General features: G+C 39.1%; 1 protein-coding gene across 1 annotated transcript in view; it reads right to left on the bottom strand.

Annotated features, from left to right (window-relative positions):
* Positions 1-12355: 12355 nt before the first annotated feature.
* Positions 12356-22549, bottom strand: part of LOC103184403 (NADP-dependent malic enzyme) — a 76103-nt gene continuing 65909 nt past the window's right edge. Inside the window, exons 8-14 of the mRNA XM_007902360.1 lie at positions 21546-21643; positions 19892-20005; positions 16580-16685; positions 15414-15556; positions 14222-14395; positions 13549-13647; positions 12356-13253 (exon numbers count right to left, since the gene is read on the bottom strand). Of these exons, the coding sequence (XP_007900551.1) occupies positions 13092-13253; positions 13549-13647; positions 14222-14395; positions 15414-15556; positions 16580-16685; positions 19892-20005; positions 21546-21643 (896 nt within the window). The 3' untranslated portion in view covers positions 12356-13091. The remainder of the gene's footprint in view (positions 13254-13548; positions 13648-14221; positions 14396-15413; positions 15557-16579; positions 16686-19891; positions 20006-21545; positions 21644-22549) is intronic.

Below are 22549 nucleotides of genomic sequence, written 5' to 3'. Positions count from 1 at the left end.
CAACCACTCACTGTAAAAAAAATATTAGCTTTAGAAACGTTGATCTAAGCTCCCTTTTAATTCTTTTTGTGATTTTATTAAATCTGTGCCCCTTTTGTTACTGGCTCACCAACCATTGAAATAATTTGTTATTAAAGATCTCTATCGGGACTATTAACATTCTCAACCTCTGCGAAAACTTCTGAATCTTCTAAAACTTCTTAAATCTCATTTAAAAAACCTCCTTCATATTAACAACTTAGATGAAGCTTTTCTGATTTTGTGATTATTTGTCCATTTAAGGTTTCTGCAGATCTAGTTGTAGATCTATTTGAACCTTATCTGGGCTGCCTTCATCATGCACTTTTGACACTGTGTCACAGTGGCACAATGTTGCAGGTTTATTTCCATTATTATGTATTTAACAACTATGAAACAAATCCCATTATAGAACATAAAACCACTAGAGCTTGCAAGGAGTGCTTGTTAGTCCTTGTTATCAAGCAATGATCAATGTTAATCCAGGAAATAAAAGTCATTATCTCTGATATGTTTACAATGTGAAATATTACCTTTAATAAGCACAAAAATTTAGTTTTCTTTGTTCCATCAGAGAACCTTTTAAATGTAATTTTGGTTTTATTACAGTAATGACATCTGTCCAGAGCTGAGCACATAAAGTGCCTCGATGTAAAATGGCCATGATGAAAATTTTGACCTGAAATCTATAAGCAGCTCCTGTAAAGCAGAATCCTGCTTTTTAAAAAAGATGTGTCAGTTTGAGAAATAATGAGGTGAAATGTTTGATAAGTTATGTTCTCCTGAAAGGAAAGGCATTATATGAATGCAAACTGTACTGTATTAATTCAAGAAACATTGTTATGAAACATTGCAACTTTTATCATATTATATCTGCTCAATTTTGTTTATTAGTGAAGGGCCAAAGTCCATCAGAGTCTTTGTTAAGTGATGCCAAGCTGGGGTTTAAAGGCTTGCTCATTGTAGAGGGATTGGAAGACCAAGGAAGATAAGTTTTGAGATCTTGGGAAAAATTGAGATAAAATAGGAAATGGTGCAATCTTTTAAAAGCTCGGGAAAGATTCTTTCAATGGATGGTTCAAATAATAAGATCTAAATAGTTGATTTGATCGAGGGAATCTGACAACTGCAAAACCTTACATAACATATTTGATCAAGAAAAGAATTATATTGTAGACAATATTTTACAAATTCATCCTGCTTTTGCCTCCTATTTTCCCTTTGTCCCAATCTGATTCTATTTCATTTTGCAATGTTATCATATTTCATCAGTCTCCACTTGGTGGAGCTGATGGATTCTGATTTGAAGTCATGAAAATAAATTGGCTAAAGAAATCAATGTCTCATTAAAATGTGGAGAGCAAAGCTGGAGATTCTATTTACCATCTGGCAGGGGGTGAGTAACTTCATCTTATACAAAACAACACAACACTTTATAAGCATTTTACGTTTGTTTCTCCATCTCCAATCACCTACTATTTCCCTGCAACCCTTGCATCATTTAATCCATTGTTCTTTTTCCAATCTTTCCTAAATCTTTGTTTGCTCCTTGTCCACTATTGGTCATTCACTGCATGGCTGTCTGTTTGTGGGACATTACTGTGTGGAATTGGATGCTGCACTCACTCACAAAATACACAGTTACTACATTTTACATTAAATCCTTTGAGACATCCGCCTGATGTGAAATGTGCTATATCGCATGTAAGAATAGAAGAATTTTCATGGAAAGTGACAATGTTTAATATTTATTTTCCAACAAATGACCCATTAACATAAATAATAATAATAATCCTTGCATTTGATATAGCATCTTAACATCACATCATTGGGACATCTCAAAGCACTACACAGGAAATACTGTAAAGTGAATTGACTGCATATTTTGTGGGTGAAACAGTAATATACTATAATGTAACCTGGATTCTTGGGAAGTTCATTTGTGGGAAGTCCATTGAGTGTATGTGGTTTGTTTTTCAATAACAGCAAGGACTGCCTCCCCCTCGCCTCCAGACCATTCAATGTGTTAAATATCCTAAGGTCACTGAATTCAATGCATGTCTTCATTAGCACTATAGATGTTAATTGTTCAAAGGTCTATCCATTAGGAGAATAAATCACAAGTCCTATCACAACATGGTATTTTTTTCCAATAGTCACTCACAAAATATGTAGCACTTACAAAACACTGGATAATATTACTCATGAGCTCCAATGTAACCCAGAATGAACTATTCCACAGTGAATGCCATAAGTTATCTCAAAGTACAATTTGTAATGGTGCTGTTGTGTTAAGCAGAACAAGATGCTGCCACTTTGCTGATAAAATATTAAAACAATTTGTCTGTGTAGTAACAGGATGCACTGTTAGCAAAGAAATAATATTCTGACACTGCTGGATCTGGGGGAGAGTAAACCTGACAGTACTTTCGGGAGTCTCTTTTGGATACCAGAAATAATAATAATGATAATAATCCTTGCATTTTATACAGCACTTTTCACATCTTCTAGACATCTCAAAGTGCTTCACAGAATATACTGTAAAGTGAATTAACTGTATATTTGTGGACGAAACGCAGCAGCCAATTGCTCACAGCAGTGTCCCACAAACAGTCGCGGATTAAGTGACCAAATTATTTTTTTTGAAGGATTATTATCCCCGGAAAAGCAATCCACCAATCGACGAACATACGGGTTCCTACTTACTGTTAGATCACCAGATGCATGTGGAGTAAGGAAACTTGCTCAACATTTCACCCTGCCGGGAATGGAACCCAGTTCTCTTGCTTGCGAGTGCTCTAATCACTGAGCTGCAGCTACTAAGAAGTCACGTTTAATTTTACTGCATAAACACATGTATACATGAGGAGGAAAGTACAGTTCATGGACACAGCATGATAATGAAAATATGTGACCAGAAGCCTCTCGAAACACAATATACCTGCTTCTCTTAATACAATAGAGGGAAAGGGATGTAAATCTTATATTAGGTTTGGACCACAGGAAATGATTTTTTAAGACAATTGATTATATTTTCCCACAGAGAAACATGATGCAGAGCAGTCATCTTGTCAAATGTTTATCTCTGTCTTTTAGCCCCATTGTTTGTAATATGGTAAAAGCAGGGAATTGGGATTAGAACAGATGGTTCCAGGGGAGGAACTCGCACCAGCACAGAAACAATAGGTCAAATGACCTTCTGTGCTGTAAACTTTGAGTGATTCTATAAGAAATAAACAACTGTCAGAGCATTTGAAATTGATTTGGATAGCACACTGTATTTAAAAAAACAATAATAATTTAATCATTCAATCCACAACTGATTGTGGGACACTATTGTGCACAATTGGCTTCCATGTTTCGCCCACAAATATACAGTCAACACAGTCTTTTACAGTATATTCTGTGAAGCACTTTGAGATGTATTGAAGACTTGAAAAGCAGTATATCAAATGCAAGGATTACAATTATTTCAAATAACCTTACCGAATACAAATAAACATTTGCACTAAATTTAAATTATCAACAGGACATGTTAGGTGAAAAATCTGGGTATTCTTGTTATGGTGTCTGTTATTGATCTTGGAAGGATCCTTCAATTTTCATTCAGTTCTTTTATTTTGGTCAGCTGGGTGTCTGACATGTGCAGAAACCCATCGCTGTACTTAAGAGTATCCAAACTAGACTGAAGGTTCCACATATATATGCCGCCTGCACGTAGAAATTTCCCTGTGTCTCGATTACCTGCTTACTTAATTTTGGAAAGTATCAGGTACAGGTTGGTGAGAGCCAAGGCTTGGGGATCCCAGAGTGTGCAATAAATGTATTGCTGGAGATTAATCAACTAAAACTGGCATAGCCTATCATTCTGAGCACAATCTGGTAAGCTTCCTGCTGCTTGTCCAGCTAGGACTACCTTATCTGAAGGGCTTTGGCTTGCAGGATTAATAGGAGCTATGTAAGTAGAAGTCCTGCTCCCAGTCTATCCCTCGAAGTCCTGCTGATAAGCCAGGCTGGCTGATCTATCATTAACAGTGCCTTGGAGTACTGTGTTCCCATCTAGCTCAGAACCAGACTAATGAGACTGCCAGAAGATTGACTTGATTCCACCATCCTGCCATTTGGAGTCCTGTAGCTCAGTGGTTAGAGCACTCGCTTTGCAAGCGAGAGACCTGAGTTCAATTCCAGGCAGGTCAGGGCGAAACCTTGGGCAAGTTTCCTTACTCCACATGCCTAATAATAATCCCTCCAAAACCAAAAACAATAATAAATTGGTCATTTTCAATCTACGACTGTTTGTGGGACATTGCTGCGCAACTGGCTGCCGCGTTCGCCCACAAATATACAGTCAATTCATTTTACAGTGTGTTCTGTGAAGCGCTTTTGGACGTCCTCCCGACGTGAAAAGCGCTATATCAAATGCAAGGATTATTATTATTATTATTGCCATGCACATTGCTTGAAGTCAACTCAGCCCCAAGAAGAACGTTGAATGTCCCCTAGTCATCAGTTATAGGAAGCAGTAAATTATAGTATTATTCCACTGAGAAACCCAGGGCACACTCAAGGTTGAAAAGAGTATGGAGGAGGTGGAATAAGACAGCAAGCTTGGGTTTTAAAAGCATTTAGACTGTCTTGAGGTCCCGTTAAAGTGATAAAGTAGAAGCTTGAGGGAGAGATTGTGTCTGAGTTTTGATTTTCACACGACAAAGCTGCAGAGAAAATCTAGAGCATCTCCAGTATGTTTTTCACCCTTTACTTACCATAATAATTATAACCTATAAAAATTATAAAGAATGAACAAGGATTAATATTGCATTTTTGACTCCCCTTGTTTCCTTCTTATTTGCAATGTTAGTTTTTCCAGTTGGATTTGTCAATTCATGGCTCAGCACTCTCACTGCTGAATCAGAAGGTTGTGGTTTCAAGCTGGGGAAATGCCTCATTGTTCAAATGAGACGTTAAACTGAGATCCCATCTGCCTGTTCTGGTGAATGTTAAACATCCCATAACGGTATTCAAATAGGGAAGGGAGTTTCTTCCGGTGTCTTGGCCAATATATAAAATTGGCCATTCACCTCATGACTGTTGTGTGCAAATTGCCTGTTGCATTCGTCCACAAATACATTTTACAAAAACTTTATGAGGTGCTTTGATACGTTCTCAATGGTTGAGACACTACATCAAATGTAATCATTAATATTACAGTGTGGTTGTCAGCCATACTTCAACCATTGCAATAGTTTTTTTAAGGGTTTATAAATCACTCACTCTTTACGAAACAGGACGTTCCAGCTCTAACAACCCAACAGCTGTTCACACTATGATACTCATCTAAAAATTACCATATGTTGAATTTAGAAAAATTCATCTGTATAATAATTATTAATATTTAGGAAAGCTACAACCTTTTAGGAGTGTTTTATAATCTTTAATGTATTAAATTTCTATGTTGGATTGTAATTAAGCCATATTTAATCATATTGTTTATTTCTGGTTGCTAAGGTGGTAACGCAAACATGATTTAAAGCTGGATAGATCAGGTTACTACTAGCAGTAAATTACTACGTGGGAATGAAAAAAGAATACTCTTGTGGCTCAGCTTTTAGGATTCACTATTCGCACACATTTCTCACCAAGTAATCTGTAATATTCTCACATAACAATAATTCATGTAAGAAGGATGTCTCAAAGCCCATAGGACACTGTCTCCTGCCCCCTCAATTATTATTTTATAGCAGGTCTGGTTTCACTGACCATTTTTATTGAAAACGTGTTCAGATTCAGAGACAATAACAAGAATTTGCTTTGGTTTGAAGAGGAAAGCAGGGAATTAACCACTTCCATGATTACTCTAGGCTTCTTCATAAAATGTAGAACCAGAACACATTTTAGTTGAACTACCAAGCCATAAATAATTGAATAAATACCAAGGACATAATTTAGGAATCTTGATCTTTTTATGCTTATTCAGTGTTACGAGGCAAATGTTAAATGCAGGGTTTTACTTTATCAAAATGTATCCCTTTTACCATTTGCCTGTTCGGTTCCTGCTGTATTCAAATCCTTCTGTAACTTTTTTTGCTGCACCCTCTGTCTTCACTGATTTATTTGCCTATCATCAAATTTGACAAGCTTATAATTGCAACAGTTAATAATAATATTAATGTTATTAATATAGATTACAAATATTAAAGTATTGACCTCTTTGGCACTCCACTGAGAACTACTCCCCTTTTGACACGACAACAACAACCTGCACTTATATAGCGGTCTCCACGCAGGGTAGAGTCTCAGAACACTGCATCTCACACGAGTGTTCTCTGTATCCTAAATGTTTCTACTACACATTTTTTAAAAATCCAAGTGACTCATTTTCTCCTGACTTCTCTTCATAAAATATTGACACTTGAGTGGGGTATGGTTCCATGGGCATCACAGCTTTAAATCATGTTTGCCCAAGTGTGTGTTTAGACAGTGAGTTTTGGCAGGTTACCTGACCTTGGGGGACATTGCAATAAAAGTTTACATTATGTAGTGCCTTTCATGTCGGAAGGAAGTTCCAAGGACTTAAGCAATCTGGTCTTGACACCCAGCTGGGGGTTGGGCTCAAGGGGGTGGGGAGGGAAGGGATAACTGAAGTTACGATCAAGGAGGTAGATTTTGAAACGGACCTTAAAATAGGTAAGGGAGGAGGTGAGTCAGAGTTACGGCTAAGGATAAGCCTATCTTCAGCTTAGGCCTAAAGTTCTAGTGTTAACCCGCGAGCCCATTTTAAAAATATTTTTAAATAGTATAGAATTGTTCAAAACTCTTAAATTCAGATTTAATTTGGAAATGAGTTTTTTCAGAACTTCTGAAAACGTATCCAAATTAAGTTGGAATTTAAGAATCTATCACATCACAATTTATCAGCCAGAATAGCCTTACAAGATAAAATTAGATGGAATTTCAATACAATTACAATAAACTTACATCTAGAAAGCATCCTTCACATTAGGAGAAGGTCTCAAAATGCTTTCAATTTCAAGCATCTGATGTTCACACAGATGCACACTCTCTTGCAGAGGTCACTAGTTTGTGTTTAGATAGGACAGATTATGTATGTGTGTCAATGTTTACACCAAAAATGGTCAACAATTTCAAATATGATAGAATTTTGTTTGCTAAACTACTTTTGGTGCTTTCACTTGCTCACATGAACACTGCACTCTCATACTCTGTCTCTTCAACGAATTATATCAGGATGCTGTCACCTCAGAAAAGTATAATGTTCCCAGTCAGACAAATGCAGCTTACAAGATGAAGAATATCATTCACCTTTTTTGATCTCATCACTCCAGAGGACCATCTTTTCCCACTGCAGCATAAACTGCGAGTCCAGGGTCCAGCTGGCCTCTACCACTCTTCTTCATAACTTGTTCCATGTTCCTACAAATGAAGCCAGTTGCAACGAAGTTACCAACTTTATTCTCACACCTAACTCAAATAAATTAAAACTTGGGGAAAACTATACTTTGTTTCATTGGATTCCAATTCATGTCTCTGAAATGACCTGAATTGGAATACAATCCATATTAACTCTCCAAAAAGCTCTGTAACATTCCGATCAGATGTTAACTTTTCAATCTTATTCTATCCATTACTGTCTATTGCAAATTAACCACAGATTTCCCAGCAATTGCAACACAAGGCTCTAAAAGAAAGCTCCTTTGGGGAGGACATTCTTGAACTATTGAATTGGCAAATTGTGTACAGAATGCCATGTTGAATTAACGAGATGTCAAACCCAACCCAATCTTAGGTCATCCAATTATCCACAGAGACCGAATAAATGTGCTTTTTTTTTCAAAAAGAAATTATCCCATACGCCCTGAAATTATGACGGAAAAATATGTAGGATGAATGACCTGATTTCAAATGTTCATTTTATCTGCAGAAAGTGATGCTCATAAAATCCTGATATATGTTCAAAGTACAAAAAGTTTACAAAAATCCAGGCTTTTTGCCAAATGTTATTTTAATTACTGTTCTATTTCAGTTTTCCTTAGGCTGTCTGCAAACTGAGGTTGGGACAGTGCACTCAGAGTGTGATTGATCGTGCTTAGTCCAGGGCAAATGTAACCAGTAATGGATTTATTGCCAAATATAACAAGGCGAAAGATAGCTACTGTTGCCAATATCTGGGCATACAAAATATAAGTATATAAACTTGTTTCTAGAGGAAAAAAAGTGAAATCTTGCTCTTCAGTTCTAACTTTTCTCTCTTCTGAAGACATCAACTGACGTTAGGCTGGCATCTCACAAGAAACATCCGTAGCACCTTGTCTAAGTGGCCATTCGAGATGTGAGCAGGGTTGCTGTCAGTGGATTAGTTAACCATAGAATGCAAAATAGCCAAACTAGTATTGGTGCTATATCTATAACAGTTCTAAACACATCCACCCAGTCCAAAGTACATCCAACCCACTCTAATCTCATCTACCCCAATCCTAACCACCTCTGCTCCTCTACTTACCTCCCAGCCCCACCTCCTTGCCCCCCTAATGACAGACATCATAAACCTCTCCACGTCCACTGGCACCATTCCCACCCCTTTAAAAACAGTCGACATCACTCCTATCCTTAAAACAAACCCTCCCTGGATCCATCTATGCTCTCAAATTACCACGCCAACTCCAATCTCCTTTTCCTGGATCCTGGAATGAGTTGTTGCTTCCCAGCTTCACTCCTTCCTCTCCCGCCACTCACTTCACGAACCCCTCCACTTGGATTTCCGTGCCGCCAAGGTACAGAAACAGCCCTGGTCAAAGTGACAAATTAAATTGTGTCCATCTGCGACCAGGTCTCCCTCTGCCTCCTCATCCTCCTTGACCTCTCTGCTGCCTTCAATACCATTAACCACTCTATCCTCCTCCACCGCCTCTCCTCTCACCTCAACCTTCATGGTTCTGACCTTGAATGGTTCAGATTCTACCTCTCACACCATCTCCACTTCATGTCCACAAATGGCTTCTACTCCAGCCCCTGCACGCTTTTGTGTGGTGTTACTCAGGGCTCTGTCCTTGGTCCCCTCCTCTTCAATACATGCTCCCTTTTGATGACATCATCTGCACACATGAGGTCAGCTTCCACATGTCCTCTCTCAGGCTCCGTGACCCCATCAACCCCACGTTCGCCAGGCTCCACTAGCTTCCCATCCTCCAGAGAATAGAGTTCAACATCTTGCCCTCGCCTTCAAGGCCTTGCCCCTCCCTACCTCTGCGACCTGCTAATATGATATCAACCAGTCCGCTCCCTCTATTCAGCAGGTTCTGGCTTGTTCCACGGCACCCGTCCGGACCGCTCCATCATTGGTGGCTGGGCATTCAGCCTTTCTGCCAACACACTATGGAACTTAATCCCACATTCCCTTCACTGCACTCCCTCCCTTGCCTCCTTCAAGGCGCAGCTCAAAATCTTCCTTTTCAACCGAGCCTTCAGCCTCCCTCCTACCTTCCCCGATCCTGACCCCCAGCTTGAGTCCAAATCCCTGACTGTCCAGCGCCTTGGGACATCCTCTTGATGACTTGAAAGGCGCTGTACAAATGTAATTTTGTATTGTATTGAAAATCACTTCAAGCTAATAATATAATAATAATCCTTGCATTTGATATAGTGCTTTTCACATCTTCTAGACCTCTCAAAGTGCTTGACAGAATATACTGTAAAGTGAATTGACTATATTTGTGGGCGAATTACAGCAGCCAATTGTGCACAACAACAAGATTCCATTTATAGAGCGCCTTTCACGTCGGGAGGACGTCCCAAGGCGCTGTACAGTTGGGTCAGGACCCGAGCAGGGGGGAAATGGTCAGGGTGAGGGGAGGGAAGGGAGGGAGCGAGGAGGGGGTAGAGAAAGGTAGGTCTTGAGACCGGTCTTGAAGGAGGAAAAGGAGGAGGCGGCGAAGGCACTGGGGGATAGAGTTCCAAAGTCTAGGGGCTGAGAGGCTGAAGGCCCGGCACCGATGGTAGGGCGGTTGGGGCGGGGAATATGGAGCGGACCAGAGCCAGAGGAACGGAGGGTACGGGCAGGTAGGTAGGGGGATAGTAGGTCAGAGAGGTAGGAGGGAGCAAGGCCGTTCACTGAAGACACTGAGTTTTGCTGAGGTTCGGTTCCACAGACGATAGCAATGATCCACTACCATGAACTGAAACAGTGAATGCTGAAAGGATGTTCAACCGTGGAGAATCACGGTTCTGAGCTCAGTTCTGTAATTAACCGATGTTCATACATCTGCACTTTTCAGCAGTGGACTCTGGATAGCAATGGGGAGTAGGATCTCAGGCTGATTATGCCCTCCCTGGCCCAACAACAAAATGACATTTGTATAGAGCCTTTCAAGTCGGGAGGACGTTTCAAGGCGCTGGACAATCAGTGTTATGAAACGGATTTGGGACTCGGGATCGGGGAGGGTGGAGGGCAGGAGGGTGATCGAAGGCATGGCCGAAGAGGAGGGTCTTGAGACGGGTTTTGAAGGAGGCAAGGGAGGGGACGAGGTGGAGGGACTGTGGGATGGAGTTCCAGAGGGTGGTGGCAGAGTGGCTGAAGGCCCGCAGGCCTTTGGTGGGGCGGGCGAGGTGGGGGACATGAAGCAGACCGGAGCCCACTGAGCGGAGAAAGGGGGCAGGTTGGATGGTAGGGGGTTACAAGATTGCAAGGGTAGTGGGGAGCAAAGTCACAGAGGGCTTTGAAAGTGAGTTCCATCTTGAACTGTGTGATAGGAAGTCAGTGGAGTCGGGTGAGGATAGGGGTGATAGGGGGTGGGGATGATAGGCCCAGGGACACAAAGCCCAATTGCCATGGCCCAGTAGCTGAGATCAGTTAAGTTAATGCAGAATGGGAATCAAACCTGTAATTTCTGCTCCGTGTGGCTCAGTGCCAAATGAAACAGTGGTTTAAGCCCCCAATGCATAATAATCCTTTGATAAATGTGGCTGTTCAAAATTAAATTCACTTATTACAGCTTAAAGAATCACTAAAAGAATCTGTCGCTGACTGGCAGTACGTCATGGGCAGCTCGGGAACACCAAAATAAACTCCACTGGAATGGGAATCTCCACAGGTTAGTTGTGATAAACTGCTGGTTACTGACAGGATTCTCTATTTGCAACTCTGAATCGCTGTTAATGAATCTGTTGGAAACCGCTGTTTTTTCAACTCCAGTGACTTCACAGGTCATGCGGATTGAGTTTGCCGGTGCCATAATACTCTCATTGTGGAACTCGGACCAGCTATCAGCTGCTCCTGCCAACGGCTATAGCATTACTTTTAGTTTGAAAAGATCCTTTCATTTAATAATTCAGAAATGAAAGCAATTAATTTACCAATTTTCTCATGCTTGTTCGCACATGGAGAACAACAATGGGGATTTCTTAGTGAATTATAAATAGGCCAATTCAAGGGGTCAAATGTCTTTTATATAAACTGTTAATATGAAGATTCAGATTATAAATGTACCTGAAATTCCAGGTTAGATCAGGAGTTTCAGTTCACTAAAGGTTAATTTTGTTATTGTGAATCGCTTGTTTCTCCTTATGTAAGAATGTTTATGTTGGATCGTACAATATACAGTAACAGCAAAAAGACTGATAAAAACTTAGAGAAAGAGTGAAAAAAGACCAATGTAAGCTGGAGCTTTATACCCGTACAATTAGATAGAGCTGACTGACAGAATAATTTTTGCCTCTGATTAAGAACCTTGTAACATCTCAAAATGCTTTGTAGGTAATTGTTGTCAAGTATAGGGACAGCATTTGTAGACAAACATGGCAACCAATCTGCACACAGCAAGGTACCACAAAAGGTCCATGAAGTGAATTAATAATTTACGTGGAAGATAGTTGGCCCGAACACTGGGAGAAACAGCTGCTCATTTTGAATAATGTCATGTGAACTGGTAGGAAAGATATCATTTTAACATCTCTTCTGAAGAATTGCATCTCTGACAACTTGAACTGCTATGTGACATAGGCATTGTCAAAAAAAAGTTTTCAGTTAAAGTGATGGAATTAACCTAAAGTCTTACCATACCCACTCTTTACAGTTTAGGTCAACACTTTGCAGACAAAATCTGGTTTAATTCCTGGTTAGTAAGATCATTTCTAATACAAATTTTAGTCCTAACACAGAATGTTGCCAAGTACTATACAGAGAAGGAGCATCTCCACTTTTCAGCTTGTATTCAAGTCTTTAGAAATAAACCGAATGTCTGACGTCAAACAACTGGGGTTTGTTTTTAGTTTCTGTAGCAACGGCTTGTGTTTTGGAACACCAGTAATAAAGAATAGCAGTGAATTCATACCGACCATAATTTATTTATGCATTACGTTCTCAAACAAAGCAAGTTCTCATACAAGATTCCTGGCTAACTTCTTTTTTAAACATTCAGTATGAAAATAAAACACACCAACAATTAGATCCTCAAATAAAGCAGAACTACTCAAAACATAGTGCAAGTCACCTCCACCTTTTGGTATAGATTCACCTCACATCCCGGAGGTGAAGGACAATGTGCTAACCCATGCTATAATCCACTGCTTCAATTTCTACATATTTTTAGATTTCTACAGAAACTGGGAGTCATATTGACAGACTACTTTTCTTGCCTTACAGACATGTCAGGCCTCCAAACAATTGCACAATAATAGCCTTTGAACACTGCCATAATATTGATGGAGTGCAAACAATCAATCTATTAGAGCTATTTAAAAAGTAGGCAAGATTTGGTGAAAATAAGCATACATAAGAAAAAACCTAAATAATTATTGTAATGCAAATGTAATATGAAAATACACTTTTCATTGGTAAACCATCTCAAAAAGGCAATACATTTGCACAGAATTACTGATCAGCATTCATCATTGAAACAAATTTGCTTTTTGAATCCATAAATTAATGCAATTTGCTTTTTCACCACAAATATAATTCCCTTTTTTCATATAAATGCATTTGTCGATTTCTAAAGGCAGTGATGGGCGATTTTCTGATTTGGGGTTACCCAACTAAAATAACAATTGAGTGGAAAAGTAAATTATACTTTCTGGATTTCCATAGCCTCTCTGGGCCATTCGTAATTATTCAACATAAAAGACTCATAATCAAGACTGTAGATATGTTTCTTAACAAATGCTTCCTTGTCCTCAGGTTCAGGGTACCAAGCTGCATTACCATTCTTATAGGCGTTATCCACAATCTAAGGTACAAGAAAAAAAAGCGCAGCATTTAGGGAAATTGTACAGAATTGTTAACAACTTCAACAAATTTAAAACATTACGACTTAAAACAGGATTTAAAACACCTTCCTCTGAGAGCCAGTGTCGACTTGATAGGTCGAATGGCTGTCTTCGGTTCTGTAAATTTCTATGACAGTATGATTTCATTGTGTGAGAATCAATAGAAATAATAATATTGTTGTACGCTTCAAAGCGCTTCACGGGATTTAGTATAAAGTGCTTTTACAGTTAAATATATATTTTTAAAAACCATACCTTCATAGCGATTTTGAACGATACATCTCTTATACTACTCAGGGGTGGGTATAAACGGCCTTCTGCAAGATTCTCCTCCGTCACTTGTTCAGCAATGATCTAGGTAAAATAAAGAATCTCCAATAGACATCAATATAAAAACAACAGAATTCCTGTTAAATCAGGCTTGGCCTGGTCTCTGAATGAGCTTGAAACATTCTGTGTTCCCATGAAAAATAATTCTAGATCCTTAAAGATATAATTTTGCCTACAAATATACAGTCAATTCACTTTACAGTCTATTCTGTGAAGCGCTTTGAGACATCGAGAAGATGTGAAAAGCGCTCCACCAAATGCAAGGATTATTATTATTTTTATTATATAATCACTATGTTTGACGCCAATGAATGTTTAACAAGAATCGTGTGGGTTTGGAAAAATTAGATAATACTTGCATCCCAAAGCAGGGATACAATTAATCCAGTACACATGGAGAAGTGAGAGAAAATCTCAATACGAGGAGAACATTTTGCAGAAAATGTTGATTAGTTACACAACTCAATTTCATATTTCTAAAGACGAGTAATTTATTTCTGTCAACTGCATGCAGTCTTTGAAGGAGGAAAGGGAACATGCATTGCAATTCTAAACATATTGAACAGCTGTCTACAATTATAAAAGCATTGAAGCAAACCTCAGCTGAAGTCAAGAAGATGTCATCGGTTACGTGCCTCACTCCACATGTGATGATGCCAAGCGCAACTCCAGGGAAAACATAGGCATTGTTACCCTGTCCTGGAACAAATCTCCGGCCATCAGGAAGTGTCACAGGATCAAAAGGACTCCCACTGGCAAATATACCACGGCCCTGCGGGTATCAAAACACATAGATTAAAATATGAATCGTCAGAAGAATTTCTGTACACAGAGGGCAATTAACAACTGAAGGAGGTTACCAGGAAGGGTGGCTATCCTTAAAAGATAGTTTAAAAAACAGCTTGGTGCTGTGATGAGAGGATATTACGGTGGATATCCTAGAAAGATACAATCAAATGGGTCGAAGGAACTTCTTCATGAACCTCTCTTGAATCTTGCCCCCACCCTCTGGAACTCCATCCTGCAGTCCCTCCGCCTCAGCCCCTCCCTTGCCTTCAAGACCCAACTCAAGACCCTCCTCTTCGACCATGCTTTCGATCTCCTTGCTTCCCTGCTGCCCTCCACCCTCCCCGACCCCCAGCTCAGGTCCATAACTCTGTCTGTCCAGCGCCTTTGGACATCCTCCCGACGTGAAAGGCGCTTTACAAATAATTTTATTGTTGTTGTAAGTTTTTAAGGAAATAAACATTATTGCAAAGTGCATTCTCCATCTATTTAGTAAAAACAAATAGCATAATTTTAATCTGTCACAATATAGAATTTCTGACTGACTGAGGGTAACATCTGAATACACAATCAATGTTACTCCTGTTGCAGTTGAACCATTTTACCTCAGTTGAAAACTTCCAGGTGCAAGTGCCTGGAACAAAAGCATGCTAGGAAGAATGTTTCATGAAATCAAACACTGCACCATGTAATTCGAGATTGCAAAACAATTTAATCTGTCATCAGATATAGCCAACCATAAGAAGCAGCGCCAACACTGGAGCCAGAGATGGTGTGGAAAGATTAAAGATTAACACATTATTCTTTTCAGTGAATAGGTGATTGTTTAAAGAGAATAAAAAAAGCTTTGAAGCAGTTTGTACTTCAGGATATATCACCCATGAAGAAACCCATGAGTTTAAAGCTGTGGTGTGCCATAAAACATTAATCTTCCCATTCATTATCGCGAATTAGTATTTGAATAGATTACAGACTTAAAATACTAAATACACCAGAGTGCTTACTTCTGTCATGCGATAACACTGTTCTGCTGTACATTCAGACTTGCTGGTAGGATTACTCAAAGCAAATATAATTGGGTGTTTATTAAAGGAAGCCATGTCCTTTATTATCTGCTCAGTAAATGCTCCTCCTACTGCTGCCACCCCTGGTAAGATATGAAGCAAAATGTCCACATTTAGTTATACAGTTTTGATAATGAATTTTATGCAGAACTAGACACATTCAAACAGTGCACATCTGGAATTGAGAGATTAAGGTCCACTTTAAGATGAGTTACAAAGCCAGTAAATGTGCTTTTCGTTCTTGCTGATTACCAGAATCTGATTTTAAAGCTCAATATGATCCAAAGGGCAGTAATCATGCCAAATACATGCTATTATTTCCTCGGTGTGTGAATACAGAGATCGACTTTCAAAACACTTCCATTTCTATACTATAACTTTACAAGACTTTGTTGAGTGAGATTGAGTAATTGGTGCCAAGAATGCTGAACTGGACAGCTTTGCGCTGAGGTCTCATAATTACGATGGATTGCATGAAGTCTGTTCAATATGATTTCACTTATAACATGAACCTTAGCTCCCAGGGATGGGCTTCCTTCATGCCATATGTCAGGCATAGACTTGAATTGAAAAATAAAAATGTCAAAAATAACCTGATTGCAACCAAAATTTAGCTGTCATATATTAATTGATTGGGAAACATTGAAAGCACCACCTGACAAGCTTTGTGGTTTTAGCTGGTTAGCTTCCAGTAGTACCTCAACGCACTCTGAGGTCTTCAAGCCTTGGCTCTTGCAACGTGTGCCTAATACTCTCTGGTAATAAGTTAAGCAGGATGTGTCCTTGCAGGAAAAGAATCCACGTTCCATTCCAATAAACATCTTTGGAATTTCCATGTATAGGTGGGATGTGTGGCATTCTCAGTTGGGTTTGAATACTGGTAAGCATCAGAAAGTGATGGGTTTCTGTATGTGTCAAGACACCCGGCTGACCAAAAAATATGTTTCTGCAACAACAGACAATAGATATCTGGAGACTAGAGATTAGGGTCCAGTTTGAACACGAGTTATGAAGCTAGTAAATTTATTTGTTATAGTTCCCGAGAGAACCAGAATCAGAATTTAAAGCTCAATATGAATCAAAGGACAATAATCTTTACACAGTACCTATTATAGCTGTTGGTTTAACTGTGCGAACAACTTCTTCCAGGTGTTTTATTGGTGGATGGTCCTGAGCAAACATTTCCTTTTCATGGTTCAGGTGGCTTCTTCCCTACAGAAGGGAAGGGAGAATAGGAATGAAGGTTGATCTTGTATGTTTAGTATATTCAAATGTTACACCATCTGTTCTCATGCACATTTCTTCCACTGTAAGATTCTGTAATTAGTGTGTTAAATAATATAACAGATTATATTTGTGATGTTTATATATTTGAGAAGTATGATCAATCTCATATGATGGAAGCTGGTTGTGACGAGCTTCGCAGAAGAAACAAAAGAATGTTTATAAACAACAAACTGTTTTCAGTCTTTATCGGTCATTTTTTTCAGGGAAAAATAGTCTGCAGCTGGAGGGAGCTGAATTGTATTTTTTCACAAAGAAACCATCTTACAAAGACAATAGGTGAAAGGTCACCTAAAGAACTGTATAAACAGATCAATTCGGAAGAGAATAAGAAAAAAGAATTAAAGAAGGAGCGGGATCGAATTGGACGTGCCATAATACCTGGATACTTTCTGGTGATCGATTTACAATAGATGTACAACAATACTTGGATACCTTTTGATGGATATATATGTTTGGATTGAAGAAGGAATATTAAAATGGACTTTAAATTGGACATTGTTCCTGTATCTCTTCTGCGGTATTTGGTTAGATCAACTTAAATCATTGTGAACTATGTGTCGATACATAAAGATTATTGGGATGTATTCTTTTAATTAGTTATAACTATTATTAATGTGAATTAATAAACATTTATATTTTTGTACAACATTTGTGTCAGTCCTTTCTTCACTGCAGGGTCACAAATTTAAATTAACACTTACACCACTTTCTCCATACCAAACAAACATCACAGTTCAGGTTCAGATGCTCATATTAATTCCTCTTTGATGACTGCCAATTCTTCCAAATGATTAGCATAAGGAGACAACAATAATTTATATTTATATAATGTCTTTCACTTGGGAGAATTTCACAATTGACTGGGAACATGTGATGGGAGAACGATGGTTGGAAGATATCTGAAAGTGTGGTAGGGATTTTTTTTTCTTTGTAAGAATTATTACCTCTGGAAAGCAATCCACCTATCGACTAACCACCACATTCTTGCATACTGCGAGGTAAACAGTGGTGTGTGGAGTAAGAAAACTTGTCTAAGGTTTCCCCTTGACCGGGAATCGAACACAGGTGAGGCGAGTTTGCTAACCACTACACTACAGGACACAGCCACATTTTGGCCTAATAGGCACTTAACCGTAAGGGTAAACGAGGCTCCTCCACGTGGCACAGATGCTGTTTTTCCTCCTTGCACAGGAGAACTCCGCACTGTGACACAGCACATGGTGGGATAGCCGGGAGCCTGGAGAAGAGGAAAGCCGCCACCAAGGTGATGGTGCGTACAATAGCAATCTATCGCCATTGCCTGGTCAGCTGCAACCACCCCAAACCCAGGGGGTGGAGGCAGCCATGTTAGTATCAGGGATCACCTGAAACCAACATGAGAGGGCAAGGCTGTGCCTCTGTGCAATGTTTTATGCTTTTTGGTGCTAGCACCCCCACAAACTGGCACCCCCCTTTGCCCATGGAAATCCAGAGCCCCTTCAGGGAGCCAGTGCACCTCTGCTTAAGCCTTTTCATTCTTTATAGGTCATATACTGCAAGCTTCAAAGAGTGTGCAACTTAGATTCATAGGAAATTTTCTTCAACAAATTCTCTGCTAGTAAATATAGTGGTGAAAAATACACCGACCCTGGAGGTTAAATCCTCTAATTGTTCATTATAAAATAATGCCCTGATTTTCTGAGGAGGAGGGAATTCTGATAAGAATTTAAATATAACAAGCATTAATAATAACAATAATAATCGTTTCATTTGATATAGTGCTTTTCACGTCTTTGAGACGTCTCAAAGCATTTCACAGAATACGTTGTAAAGTGAATTGGTGTTCCCATTAATAATTCCCATGGTTCTTTATTGTCATTTACTTATCAAACTGCCCTGTTGTTGGTGTTGGATTTAGTTTGAGGATTAATTGGTGAAGGATCATTAAATATTAAAGTCTAAAGAACCACGCTGGACATTGTGTTGAGTTTTAGTTTGAAAATCTGGTTGCTTCACAATACATTGTACCAGCGGGCGTTCCTGGGGTAATTCATTTCATGAGGGAAACTATTAACTTGCTCTAAGTGTTTCCATATTCTCCATAGCAGTTTGTATCTATACAGTATTTCAAAATGCCAAACAGGGAAGCAATGGCACAAGTGTGCTACGATTTTAGCTATGAGAAAGTCTAATGGACTGTAGAGGAAACCATCAGAATCATATGCCTTGTAATCCACCTAAAGTGCTGTAGAGATTTCCGTACACCTTCCTAAGCTTTTCTCACTGTATTAAATACAAACTAAATTTCACCAGATACAGCACAGCGGGAAATACACCAACATTTGTGTGATGGTGGTCAGCTTTGGAAAATTAATAAACATAGCATGTAAGGGAGTATATAAAAAAATATAAAGTACAAGTAAGAAGAATTAACTCCCCAATCAACAAGCCTTGAAGGGACCTGTTCAATACAATGCAAGTATTCTCCTTGAATGAGGGGTTGAGTTCAGTGCAAAATCACAGATATTCCAGCAATAGCTCTTGACCTCTGCTCTTGTTATTTATGTAGAGGCTAACTGAAGGGAAAAAGGTTGAATGCATGTGAGGAATGTGGGTAATCACAACAATTTTTAAATATTAAGGTGGGTTGTTAATACGCAAGAATTAAACAAAAGCAATGTGACGTCTGTTCTAGTGGATTCCTGCTAAAGTCACTGCAACAGGAACCTCAATATTTCTCTCCAAAGACACCAGGTTTGAAAAAGAGTTGACTGGCATAACCAGAAAGGAGGCTGTCATAACATAAACTGTATTTTCTGCAGGGAATCCCTGTTCGTCACCCCAGCAGGCAAAACATGAGCTCTGACCAGATGTGATGTGGTTTCCCTGCAGCAAACACAGTTTACCTCTTGAGGTGCTTTTCTGGTTGTAATTCGGATATTTCACCTGTTGAGTGCCTTTATTTTTTTTAATAAAACATCCACTTTGCATATTCGGGATATTTGAAGTCACCATTTGACTGTCATGGGGAATCCAATTTATTGTTCGACGATGCAAAATTCATGCATTGTCTGCACATCCCCTGACTGGAAGGTTGGATTTGTTTAAAGAATTTGGCCTTTTCTTAAATATAAATGTCGTTATAAACCTACCTTGACAATGAGTCCCTTTGAATCCACCATCCAAATCTTTTTAAGAGCTTCTTTCTGCGATGTTCCCTCTTTCCCCATTGCCATAACGATGAGGTTTGCGATTCCCATTGCAGCCTGCAAAATACATCAATAAAGAAATACTGTGCATCTGTTGCTGTGTTTTTAGGCCGTTAACTCAGAGGAGTACTTAGAAATGAGTCAATGCTATTTCACTTCAAATCCTTTTGAAGTATTTCAATTACTGCAAAGTTCAGTTGCCACATTTTCTATTATTAGCTCCTTAATGTCTGGACACTAAAGATGGATTTCGATCAATGTAGTGATATCTGATTGCTTGCAGCAGTAAGAAGATTCGGAACAGGAAACTACATTTATATTTTCTGCTCGGAATGGTATTGGCTATGGCTGAGGAGAGTTCTGCACATTCACACTTCTTCATTAACCGGCACTGAAAAATGTTGTTCAAGTGCCACTCACACGAGCAATGTTTTTTATATAAATGTTATTGAAGTGCCAATCAAATGACCAAGTTTTAAAAAAAAGTTTTAAGCCAGCCCAATAGACCACCCAAGAACCTTCAAACTTAACTTTCTAGGTTTAAAAGAGCTTTTGAAATCAGCTGGAGTACAATAATACAGCAGCTGATGCATTGACGAGAAGTGTAGTTTACCTGATGTGAGGCACTGACGTTGCTACACTTCATGTTGATGCATCAGCTGCTGTACAGTTTAGTATTACCATCTGTGCTCATTTTTCCCGTCCAAAAAGAACCAAATTATGAGCAATGGTCACAAGCACCAATTGCTGACAAAACCATTAAATAACATGAATATTTCCTCCATAGCTGGTGATGCAAGCAGAGGTCTGGCTAAGGTATTCATAAGACAAACCATGTGAAAGACATGTGAGAGAGCAGATTTAGCCATTAAGTTCATTCCCCAGGTTTACCACAACTTTCTGACGAAGGGTCGTAGACCCAAAACATTGACTCACTTTCCTTTCTCCATAGATGCTGCCTGACTTGCTGAGTGATCCCAGCGACTTCTGTTTTTGTTTCAGATTTCCAGCATCTGCAGTATTTTTCGTTTTCTTCCCATTAATCTGACTGCTATTTCCCATTATGTTTACATCACGTACAGCCCATTTTGAACCTCTTTCACAAACTGTTAATGACCCATTAACTGGCTCTGTGGACATAAGATTATGGATTTTAATAATGTTTTTTGCTCTTCAACCAAATCATTCTGATGGAGATTTGCATCTGAAATGTTAAAACGGTCTTTTGCTCTCAGTTGTGATTGAGCGGCTATCAATTCCAGCATCTCCTGTTTTCATTTGAAAATTACATCATTCACGGATTTGCTGAATCTCCTTTATTTTAAGTACAGTAATTTAAACAAATAACCAGAAATGGGGATTAAAACAGATGGCTGCCTCACATTGGCAGGTTCTCAAAGCAGCAATACCACTGCAACAAAGATGAAGTGACTTCTCCCTTTGTTTATTGTGCTGGTCACAAGCTCCTGGCAGACAGCAGGACCAGACCCTGAACTTCAGGATGACAGGACAAGAAGCAGAATACAAAAAGGCAGACGAGTAGCAGAATACAAAAGGGAAGACAAAAAGGCAAATAAATAATGTTAAATAGTGTTACCTCCCCAGCTCCTTGGAAAACAAACGTGTGATCGGAGAGCCTGTTCTTGGTGATTCTCAGGCCAGCCAATAGACCAGCTACTGCTACAGACGCGGTGCCTGGGGGGGAAAAAAACAAGTAAAACTGTCAAAAACCGATTGCTGTCGCAGCCCTTTAATATAAGAACTCACCAACCACCAAACAACTTTTTCTTAATATACAGTGTTCCTCATACAATATTTTGTCCTTTTTAAATTATGTACCTGTGCATAAAGTATAGGTCAATTTAATATTTTGACATTGCTTTGGTCACTGTCTCGTCAACAATGTCCTTGGAAGGAAAATTGTGGAGAGTATCTATAAAGAACTAGAGGTAGAGTGGGTGGGGTGGAGTTCACAATAGGGTAGAATTTCTGTTTTCTGTAGAAAAGGAACAGGTTTGATGTGGTCTTCTCTTGTTCTACAAGTTTGTAACATAAACTAAATCACAGGTTTCAGAGTTCTGTACTTATTCACTTTGCAAATGTACAAATATATACATCACTTGTTACTTTTAACCTTATGAAAGGGTCATTAAATCAATTTTTTTTTCAAGTTGGGATAAAACCATTGTAATTTATGGCACAGAAGGAAGCCACTTGGCCCAATGTGTCTGCACTATCCTTTAAGAGCAATCCTTTCTGTCCCATTTTCCTGTCCTTTCCCCTCACCCCAGTGGCTTACTCATTTTAAGGCATTTGAAGGAAGTTAGTGTGCCAGTTAGGTTTTAACAACAATCTGGTGGTATAGTGGTAATTTTTCTGTTTTAGCTCAAAATCTGTTGAAAGTCCACAGGCCTAGCGGGCAGCCTGGGAACTTCGGGCAAATGAAGGAAAGTGAGCCCATTGTAAACTGTACCACAGTGGTGTAGGAAGCGAGCTCCATCCAGCACTATTATGTGAGCTCGACCCTGACTTCTATTGTCTTAATGCATTACCCATGTACCAATACTTGCTTAATTTATAATAATTACATTTTATGCAGTT

This window comes from Callorhinchus milii, unplaced genomic scaffold (genome assembly GCF_018977255.1).
Source record: "Callorhinchus milii isolate IMCB2004 unplaced genomic scaffold, IMCB_Cmil_1.0 Scaffold4, whole genome shotgun sequence".
In the NCBI taxonomy this organism is placed as follows: Eukaryota; Metazoa; Chordata; class Chondrichthyes; order Chimaeriformes; family Callorhinchidae; genus Callorhinchus; species Callorhinchus milii.
This window is presented reverse-complemented; position numbering and strand designations above follow the sequence as displayed.